The sequence below is a fragment of the Lepeophtheirus salmonis genome, chromosome 5 (genome assembly GCF_016086655.4).
Source record: "Lepeophtheirus salmonis chromosome 5, UVic_Lsal_1.4, whole genome shotgun sequence".
NCBI classification, from domain to species: domain Eukaryota; kingdom Metazoa; phylum Arthropoda; class Copepoda; order Siphonostomatoida; family Caligidae; genus Lepeophtheirus; species Lepeophtheirus salmonis.
The window spans coordinates 19,542,374-19,553,849 of NC_052135.2; the positions used below are offsets into that span (position 1 = coordinate 19,542,374).

Genomic DNA, 11,476 nt, shown 5'->3' on the forward strand with positions numbered 1-11,476 from the left:
ACTAAGAAAGTTTAAATCTCTAAGGTGTTAATGCATTAGTTGATTAAAAAACGAAATTTCATAGTAATAGTATTCACCGATCTTTTGAGTCCCATATGATGTGTAAAAAGATCCACCACCTCTTCTCTGAACTGATGAGACTCTATTTTTGGGCCAAAGTAACGAGGCATGAAAATCTACAATGTTTGTACAATGTATAGACAACAACTAAAGAGAAATAAACAAGCTTTAGAGTGTGAAGGGGTCAGGATTTGTTGTTTTAACCCCTTTAATAATACTATAATTTGTCACCCCGGAACAAGGAAGTTCAATTGCAGGTGAAATAACGAGTACAAGTTATTATTAGTAAATGACTGGACATGTTATATGTAGGTAGTCTCTCTTTTACTGGTGTAAACACGTCAATTTATCTATATAGGGATAACTATTGAAAAAAAAAATGTTATTAGAAAAGCACAGCTGATTTTTTTCTGAGTATTCCATTTCAATTTAACAATAAGCAACTTTAGGTTCAATTCGAGTTCTGCAAACATATAGATATCTAGAAAAGTCGTTCTTAACCTTGCTACTCACATTTCCCTGTTTACAAAATGTTCCCCCGGGTCAAGAAAAACTGTGGCCCGTTAACAATCAGATTATATATTACATTTGTATTTTTGATCAAATTATCTCCTACTTCTATTAAAACGTTATCCTGAGTAATCATTTGAAGGGACAGTAAATAACACGTATAGATGGTAAAAATACCATTGCATCATTATTTTTTAAAAATATGATAGATTTAATTTTAAATACCAAATAAAGTCGCATAATTCAAACAATCATTTCAATGTATAGTTGATAGTTTTTCCTTATCATAATATTTGTTCAAGATTGTTTTCGTTTTAATTCACCAAATATACGATTTAATTTATAGAATTTTCTCTGATATTTATAGACTCTAAAATGGTGGAAGAGATCGAGCTGATTGAACACCTCATTATCCTAAAATGTACAACCTTTAACTATGTATGTTCTAGCATTAAAATGCTGTAAAAAATACTTACTCTATGTTATCAATAAAATTATGAACAGATAAAAAACGATAGTAAAAATAAAATAATAAACCCTATGCAAATATGCACAATATATGGAGACTGTTAAATTAGAGCATACAACATTGTGATCGATTGAAAAGATACAAGCTCATAAAAGACATAATATAATCGAGCTATAAGAGAGAAGAAAAAAATCACAAAATAGAATATTTTTTGATATAAATTTTTGGTAAAAAAATACAAATGTAAGCTAAACTCAATAATAAGAAAAATATATATCAAGCTTACTGATTTGTTGTCGGGCAACACATTTATTTATGTATTAATTCAAATGATTAAATTATATTTTTAGGACATTCAAAATGAAAATAACCGTTGTACATTCCAAATACTACTACTTCACATAATGACTTTTAAAGAAGCTAAGTTAATTAACTTTTTCTCTTTGACTAAATGATCTAATAAATGGGGAAATGGGATCCTGGAGATTATCCTAGTCTCATTATTCATTTTTGAGAAATATCATCAATTGCTTATTTTTCATAGTAATGAATTAGTAGCTATTTTTAAGCTGTCCTCAAGGGCATGTTTCTCAATCAGATTAGTATTTAAACAATATGTACATTGTACAACTGCGTCTATGTATAAAGCGTTTTTAAGTGACGTCATCATTCTAAAAGTTGGTTATCTTGAAGTCCGAAATACAACCAAAGTTTAATACTTTATTTTAAAACCATAGAATTATAAAGTTTTCCTTACAAATTTTTTGAATTTTTTTTTATTTATATTGGTAACTATATTTAGGTAAGTCTCCAACATGGGATTGCATCCGTAAAAATACTCTATCAATCCTAATTTAAAATTTGATATTGTATCCTTAATCTAAGTTCTGCCTATCAACAGAAATAATAGACTCGTTTCCTGTGGGATCATCATCCTGAAAGTCGGCCATCTTGATATGTACAACATTTTATTTATATTCTTTAATTTAAAGATTCTTCAAGATATTATGGCCAAGTATTGGACAAAACTTATATATCGTGTACAAGTTGTAACTTGTAAAACAAATTGTATAAATTAAACCTAGAAAATGATATAAATGGTTTTATATAAAGATGTACGAATAAAAAACACTTTTTCCGATTCTGATATCATCTTTATAAACAATGGAGTCAATCTATTCCTAGTTGGCTAATATATGTTGCTGCAATACTAAAGAGTATTTCACTTTCAATTGATGGATGTGGACATAATTAGTATTTACAAACAATTTCTTAAGACTTCCTTCTTTTTTTTGTTAAATATGTGTAAGTCAAAATGATCAACACAAGGTCTATTGAATAATGAATCCTAATGTGTATCAATATAACTAAAATTAAACTATTCAATAATTTGTGATTTTAAATAGTATTCGCTCTTCTAAAAATATTAAAGGATATGTTTTTTATCTATATGGATATAAAAGAACTCCTGCCCTGGGTAATTAACGGTTGCTTCTTTCTCAGATTATGATAAAAGGCTCTCAAATTTTACATTTGTATGAAAATTGAAGATCTTATGTAAATTTACTACATAAAAACCTAAGAAAATTGTTTTTAGAATGTAAAAATGAGTGAGACTTGACATCCCTAATGTTGGGAACTACTGGTGTAAGAGATCATTCGAAATTAGTGTTATTTTCACTTATTTCTAACACCTTTAGGGATACAGTCTTAAAGAGCCACAATAAATGTATTGAGTAATGTATTTCCAAGGCTCTCAAGTTTTAATTTATATTTGTGTGATATTTGTGCATTCAAAAGATTTTTATCTATATTTGATTACTCTTAAACATCTTTGAAATAGTGTAATGTTATTGATCAATCCTTATCAAATTTGATTTCCGTCTAAATGGTTCTCTCACGATAGAATATGTCCCTGAATTTTAAAAATATATTAAAAACATAAATTAAAAAAAAAAAAAAACTTTAAGGGACAAACTTGGTTACTTGAGGGGTTAAGGGTAATTTTCGTGTTTTATGACATATTATAACAATAATGAACGTAATTTCAAACTAAGGTCATGTCATGACCTGAATTTTGTGGTACAGGTCGATCTTTAATATGAAATAAAATAATTGTATCCGTAGGAAATAAGAGTTCCTAGGCTAAAGCCTATTTTAATCTATACTATAATACTAATCTCCCCTTATTGGTTGACTGTTTGAAATAATGAGGTTTAAAAAATTAGAAATATATATATTTTTTTTTTGTATTAATCTGTATAGATATATATAAAATTATTAGTAGTAGGAGGGGGGTTAATATATGAAAATGAGCAAACTGAATTATACCCCCATTTTTTGGATGCAAAATGATATTTTAAGGAAAAAAAAAAATCGGCCAACTCCCCTGCCTCCCTACCACCACTTTTTCACCCATTTGTCAAAGTAATAAGAAGAAATCCGCCAATGTCGTGATCATTAAAGGTTTTTCATGCTTAAAGCAATAGACATATAACATTTTAAGTCTATAAAGTACATTTGTAAGGTCATATAGATTTTTAGGGTGACCTGTTAATTCGATTTTCTGTTTTATTCTAATTAAAAAATTATGTTTGTAATGTTTTTAGTCTTCAAAGTGCGTTTTTTGACCTATATAACTATGCGAAAAAAATATACTTTTATTGAAATATTGGACATGTAAATAAAGTAAAGTTTGTAAAAATTTGTCCGGAGATTCGTTTGCATTGAAATTTTTTAATAAAGTATTTATATTTCTGGAATATTTATTGATTAATTTTTGCAGTATTTGAAAAAATATACCAATTATTTTTTTTAGAACATTATTTTCCCTAACTTTTTTGTGTTTGCAAGTACAAAATTTTTTTTTTGTAGGTTTGTGTTTTTCTTTATAAATGCTATAAACTATTTTTTTTTATAAAATTACTGCAAATAGTTTTTTTCGATTTTCTTAGTGAATTTCGATTTGGTAATTTTTTGACGAAAATAAAAAATGGACTTTTCATCTAGACCATTTTTTGGTATGAATATATGTTTGTATGCCATTTGAAGTTTATCTCACATTTTTTTATAAATTAAGCACAATAGTACTTCAGTGATGTAATGACACTTTTTATCTTACTTAACCTGGATTAATATAGTGTAACTAGTATATGTAATATAAACTTTATACAATTTTCTACTCCATCGTTATTATCATAGTAAGGGAATTAGAATGAGAATTATCCGGATCTTTCTCGACAGCAGAAATATTCAAATTTTATGAGAAATGAGAATACATGAGTAAGAGTAGTTTCAAATTTATAATTTCTTCTTAAAATATATTAAAAAAAAATTAAATTTTACAGTATCACGTTGTTCCCCGGAATCCCAGGACAAAATGTTTTTCCGGGAAATGAGAAACCTAAGTTACAACACTATTTGTAAATCATAAATATAATTATGAAGTCTATTGACGGTTAGAAAAAGAGCTTTGTGTCCAATGGGTCGGAAGGCAATTTGTAAGGAAGGATGATGGATTATCATGGAAACAACATGTGTAGCAAGGAGATAATTAATTAATTATAATGTATGTATAAAGCTCATTCAAATGTTTAAAAATAAAAATATATTAATGATAGTGCAAGAAGTATTAAGTCAGTTTTTTTTTGTTGTTTTTGTTTTGTTTTTTGGCACCCTCATCAACATGAGAAACGAAGAAAAAAAAATGAAGACATCATCATCTTAGCAGCTGTTCTTTATTTTCTTCATGAAAATGCAAGAAAAAGAAATAATAATGTGAAAATCGACTAATTTTGTATGTTAAAAAACGTATTTTTAAAACAAAGTAAACTTCCTCGGAAGTAGGAGAAGCACGTGTCTCAGCATGAAGAATCATCTTCCACCTCGTTTGAAGAGTAATAAAATTCAATCATCGAAGACAAATACTCGTACTATGGTTAAAGGAGAGGGGAAAACCAAGGATTTAGTGCGTAACATCTTTTAACACATAGTCCTTAAATACATCTGCAAAGGAAATACTTCAATTGTATATAATATTTAAGATGTATACACTATACATAGGAGAATGTCGTAAAATTATATTAATATGTATGTATTTCAATATCTACTAGCATTATCTATCTATCTAATCACTGCTTGTAGGATATGGACTTCCCACAAACATGGCCGTCTCTTCTTCCATCTCTTTAAGTTTATTCTTATATATCCGCATTTTAGAGAAGGCTCCCGTTTTCCATAATATGCAAAATAAAATTATGAGTAAAATGACTCCAAGAACCAAACCACCCACGAGTGGAAGCACAAACTCATATAAATATTTAATCTGTGCCCGATGCAAAGAGTCGAAATTCGTTGAAGCAAGTACTGATTTTTCTAGGCCAGGTACAGAGAGAAAGGATATGATTTGATAACTCTCGGTATGATCTCTTTTACTTGAGTCTATGTCAAACACAAGTCCCAGAAATAAGTTTTGAGTCCCTGGAGGGGCTCCAGAATGGAGGTGGCAAAAGTATTTGAGACACACATCTTCTGTATCACATGCCACTCGCTTGGATCCATCAATTGTTACAAATTCCTCATTTTCAGGGACCTGAAGGGAGCCAATTTGTTTGGAGCGGCAGGTGATTTGTGTATTATCAAACTTTAGTTCTGTTTTTAGATTGTCTAATAGGGGGGAAATTGGGACTCCGATCTCAAAGACCATGTTTCCTTCAAGCGGCGAGGGTCCCGTGTTTTTTATCATAAAGACTTGGGAAAAAGAACGGACAGAGTTTTCTTCATAGTCCAGGTCCGGCTCTTTGACGTGATGACTTAAGTTTATACCATATTCGTAAATGACTTGCACGTCAATTTCTCTCCGATTTGGAACTGGAGGCATGGAACAAGTAGGGTGAACCCGTAGACGGAATTGAAAGTCATTGCGGATATATTTATCGGGACTGGATACATCAAAACTTACGGTGTAATCCTGAATTATCCCAGGTTTCAAAAGACCTAAATTACACTCAAATTCATTTGTCTAAAAAAATACCAAATAAATGTAAGGTTGCATGACATTGTCTGTAATTTTGTAAACTTTCTTTTTCTCACCTCTGAAGTCATGATTTGACAATGCCTGGACATCCCCTCAGTCAGTTTGAGCTCTGGGGAATCTGCTTCAAGAGATATAATTATATTAAAAGCTGGTTCAGAACCTTTATTTTCCAAATGGAATTCAAGGTTGAGAATTGGGGATTCTCCAACTATATAATCAATGATGGATGTGGACCATGATTCTAATTGACAATGACATGCACGATTGTGGCACACTAAATAGCAAGGGATATTATTGTTCAATCTCATTTTATAATGGATAAATACCTGATTTGAGTTCAACATTATAGGCCACATTCAACTCATTCTTCCTAGATTCTGGACTCAAGATGGTTTCACTCATGGGATTTATATTCTCTTCATAGATTTCCCATTGCAAATTAGCTCGTAATTTTAAGGGCTGTGGTATTTCCGTCATAGTTTCTTCATTTACTCCAAAATTGGGAACTTTTGACGTGATATTAATGTAGTCACATGCTTCTGTTTGAGAAGGACTGATGAAGAGAAATTTAGGGCTCCTGACAGGATACTCTATCCGTTCATCATTAGGAGGAATTACTATATTGATTTTGTAACTTGTGACGGCTTTTTGATCCAATATGGCGCAGAGTGAGAGAATGAATGCTGCAAACAAAAATATAAAAAATGCTGCTATTTGATCAATAAATTTTGTCCTACTATTTGAAGAAGGTTCGATTAATTTGTCCCCCTTGAATGCGGATTTTGGAAATATCCGTGCAACTTTTTTGGTTCTTAAAAGAACAGCCAAATCGGAATGAATAGCTCCGACAACAAAATCAGGAGTTCCATTTCCATCTACATCCGCTGTGTTTGAAAAACTATACCCAAATCCTGCCATAGTTAGGAGATTCAGGGATGTCGGAGTAATTTTTTGTGAAAAGTCTTTGATTTGGAAGTCCGGATTACCTCTGTAGAGGTAAACTGCCCCCTCTCCCTCTTTCTCAAACGGAGCTCCAACAACAAAGTCCTGGAATCCATCTCCATCGATATCACCTAAATTTCCAAGGGTTGCTCCAAATTGGCCATTACTTACTATGTTTCTTTGTAAAACTATTGAAGTCATTTTTTCGAAATGATGTGAAAGGAAGGACCCATCTGTTCTGTAGATGTATACTTGACCTGAGTCGTAGTTCTGTTGCAATAAAAGTTGAGTATTTAAACAAATAATAAAAAAAAAAAAAAAACCTACATTTTCATCGTGAGAGTAGAGTGGAGCTCCAACCACGATATCATGATATGAGTTTCCGTCCAAATCGATAGCAATGACAGCTTGACCAAACCTTGATCCAATTTGCTCTCCCTCTAAGATTAATTTAGCTCGATCAATATCCTTAATTCTTGATGTTGTCACATCGAAACAGCTTTTACAGATGTAAACTCGCCCCTTCAGCTTGTTCGCTTTGGGAGCCCCCACAACATAATCATCCTTGGACCCAATAAAGAACTGTCCTCTATCAATAGAAATCCCAGTCAAGTCTCTGCCTCCAGGATCATCTTCAGTTGCATGACTTGGATTACTCCATACTACACTATCTGGCTTTGGTAGCATAAAGTTCTTTCGCCCAAAATCCCCAACCATACCTATGCTCCCAGTCACACGCTCAGTATCCCAGCTAAAGTCTTGACTTCGAGCCAATGGGAGTCCGATTACCAATTCTCCAAATGATGTTGAACTGAGACTCGTCCCCATTATGGAAGCTGTTCTCCATCCATCAAAGTTTCGTGACTTCCAGAGACGTGATGTTGAGCTTTTAAGTGTGAAATAAGGCACAATCCCTGAATTCTCAGCCTTGAAGCAACTCCCTTGAAAGGAAGGGGAAATCCGTTATATCTTACATATATATTGAAGCTGAATATGTTTTAAAGTAATGAATCTTACCCATATTGGCTTGAATAGAATGAAAACGTTCTCGCTTAAGGAGGGGTGCACAGACGTAAATAGAGGATCCAATGCGCTTCATACTTGCACCCAAATTAGAGGCCTCAAATTTAGGAAGGACATCTGCAGATTTAAATTCATGAAGACGATGTAATAATAGCTATGCTATAATTAGTACCTGAGTCGATGGGATCGCAGTTAATAGAGTTATCATCCTGAGAAGAAAAGGAAGGGAAGTCGCAGGAGAGAACTGAGCCTAAACCGTTACTATATCCAGGTGCACCCACAAAAATCCTTTCCTCAAAGAGTGCAAAGGAAATACCAAAGAAGGATTGATTCATCCCTTTTAGTGACACCGATAGATTGACGTCAATGTTAAAGGCAATAGTATCCCTTGAAAAAAGAAGGAATGGAACAATATAGAGGGGAAGGAAAGGCCATTGGAACATGATGAAATAGAATATGTTCTACTCCCTAATTAATAACACACTATTTTACTATAAGAACATTATACTTTTTAAATTTTTTGTATACTTTACAAAAGTCTCTGAAAAGGAAGTATGAAGCATATTTAAACTGATAAAGAAAATAGTCAAATGACTGAATACAATTTCCAAAAATAAAAAATGAAGTTGGAACAATAGCTATTTATATACATACATATGTATCTATATTTTATGTTAAATGTCCATACATATTTTAAAAATCTGTTAACAAACATTGACCTTAAATAATAAAAAGCTAAGTTCTAATAACATAAAATGTGGCGTGTCAACACAAAAGTAATCTCTTAAAATCCAAAATCAAAAAATAAGACATTCCCTAATTCTTTTTATATATTACTTTATAAATACAGTTTTTACAATCTTTCATTGATATATTATTCCGGTTAGTCTCTCAGATGATTTCAGATAGATAGATTAGGTATACAACTAAGAGTAAAAAATATTTCATTAGGGGTCTGTAATTGTAATCACATTACATATAAATAGTCGTCCAGATAAGTCGGGAAAATCTTTGAAGGCTTATAACGAACGAACAAGATGGTTTAGAATCACAATTTTATTATTATTTGAAGATTACATCTAAGGACATGCAATTATTGATAATGCAATCTGCTCTCTTGATAACCTCGACCACAGGGTGGCAAAAGTTTTGGTAGGCCCAGGCTACCTCCTGCGTATCCAGCTTTGTCGTTGTATGGGTAATGAACTTCTTTAGGGCCTCCACATATGAATAATACTTGGCACAGGCCTCATACTCAACCCAACCAGAGATATAAATCGCATTGGTTCAGCCCAAAAAATCCAGGCCCCAAAAGTGAGGACATTTTGTGGCCAAAACAGCATGTACTTTTTTGGGCATGTGGACGGGTGCACTGTCTTGTTGAAAGGTTTAATTTCTTTCTTGTTCTACTCCACCTATCCAGGGAATGCTCGAATTGGACGAGGTCGCCCGGGCTTGCATAAGCTTCCAGTAGCCGAAGTTATCAAAAGAGGTGGATCTAATTATAAGTAATTGAGTTTCATCAAACGTAGCTTTCAAATAATAATAAAAAATATTGTTATGCCCATCCAGTTTGTTCGCTAAAAGCCTTTAAATATTATCCCAAATTATCTTGACCACCCTGTACACTTCCTTTATAGTTTTTCAATGATGTCACAAAAAAAGATCTGTAAGATATTAAGGGATAACCCCTCACTTTTTGGAAACCAATTGTCAACACTTTACTCCTCTCCATTAATACAGATGGCGTTTTTTTAGTTTAAATATATAAAACTAATTATTTTTTTTGTAATTTGATGAAAAAAAACTGTTTAAATGGGATTTTTCTATTTATTAGTTCACTTATCAAAAATGCTTTTTATAATATATTTATATAATCATACAACTCCGTTATTAATCAATAGAGCTAAATAAAAAAGTATTATTAAGTTTACTATGTTTAACTTTAGTCAACATTAATAAATGATTTATTAATAATGGTAATTTTCCAAAGTAAAGTAGACAGTTTAATTCACATTAATTTCAAAATTATAAAGATAACAAAATCTTGAAAATATAAAGTACTATAAAATCTGTGCAATATTCATTTAAGCATTTATTTATTTTGGCGAACTTTTTTTCAGTGTCGTTCATTTTAGCGACATTTTCATATAGTAAACAATAAAAAATTAATGACATCAGTATTAAAAGTCATGACTCACCGGAGCGGTGTTTAAAAGCAAATGGAAGAAATATATCAGGAGCAGCCATGACTCTTATCGGATTGCTCCTCAACTCGACAACCTTCTGTGTAGATATAAATTTAAAATACTTATTGAGTGGGATAGAATTCAAACACTTCAATCCATAGGTACTTGTGGAGTAGGATTTGTAAAAAAGGATGTGCATTCACTCGTCATTTTCGTTGTCAAATGTTATGACAGTAAATTTTCGAGTACGAAAATGATTCTCCATAATGTGAATTTACTAAAGCGACCTCTATGTGAGTAACATACCTACTTAGATATATTATCTAGTTGTGGATGTGGTCCCTTGGTGGTAGCTTGGAGCTATTAGGCGTCGATAAAAAGACATACTTTACTAAAATAGAATAGATTTGCTTTATTAATATAAAAGATAAGATTCCAAAAAACCCTTAGCGTTACTCTCCGTTTTTAATGAGTAGGGATGTAATCCTTAAGCATTTTTAAATGTGTGAGTTTTTTGTTGGTTACAACCTGAAGGTTTTTTTAAATATTTTGAAGCTGCTAAATCTAAGTATAAAGTGTAACCTCGAATATGTGAGGAAGTAAATGATTGAGAGTAACACTGATAATTTATTGCGGACTTATAAATTTAAGTCCTTGTTGGAACTTAATGAAACGTCATGACAGCTCTCATACATTTTTTTTTAATTGTCCGGATTAACATATTTTTTATCGGTTTCTTTATTTGTTTACATACTCACACGTTGTTAGTCGACATTTATATGTTCTTTCCTCAAGAATAATGATAACAGCTTGAGAAAAAATATATTTTTCATGTTTCAAACAAGAAAATAAACTGTCATGCTAAAAAATGCTGAGGAGTTACATCCCTCATATATATACTCATTGAATTAAGTAATAGAGATAAAAAGGTTAAGAAATCACTAGTTAGAGCTTTAATTTGATGATGAATGAGACATAATTTAGCACCAAGACATGACTTTTAAAATATATATCCATCATAACCTTTTTTTTAAACTGTAATTTGGCAGCTTTCAGGTACAATTCCTAAGGTTCCATATGGATTAATTGTAATCATTTATTAATAGAAATGAAAAGAAAATTAATTAATTGAAGAATACAAATATATGGTTTTCCAACTCATTTTTGATGAGCAAAATCATCCCTGCTTGTTTTTGTGTTGACGAGTCATCCACATATATATAGATTACTTGACTAATTTTACATATT

At 31.5% G+C, this 11,476-nt stretch overlaps 1 protein-coding gene across 2 annotated transcripts; it reads right to left on the reverse strand.

Annotated features, from left to right (window-relative positions):
* Window positions 1–4,759: 4,759 nt before the first annotated feature.
* Window positions 4,760–8,611, reverse strand: LOC121118054 (integrin alpha-PS2). Of its 2 annotated transcripts, none has more exons than XM_040712595.2 (7): window positions 8,212–8,611; window positions 8,034–8,156; window positions 7,344–7,957; window positions 6,812–7,286; window positions 6,401–6,757; window positions 6,131–6,348; window positions 4,760–6,059 (listed from the first exon to the last, which is right to left on the reverse strand). In XM_040712595.2, exons 1-7 carry the CDS (start codon window positions 8,480–8,482, stop codon window positions 5,166–5,168), a joined length of 2,952 nt encoding a protein of 983 aa, XP_040568529.1. In that variant the 5' UTR covers window positions 8,483–8,611; the 3' UTR covers window positions 4,760–5,165. The 2 variants fall into 2 exon arrangements, with proteins under 2 accessions (XP_040568529.1, XP_040568530.1); XM_040712596.2 differs by having other exon boundaries at window positions 4,760–5,044; window positions 8,212–8,524.
* Between the last annotated feature and the right edge of the window lie 2,865 nt (window positions 8,612–11,476).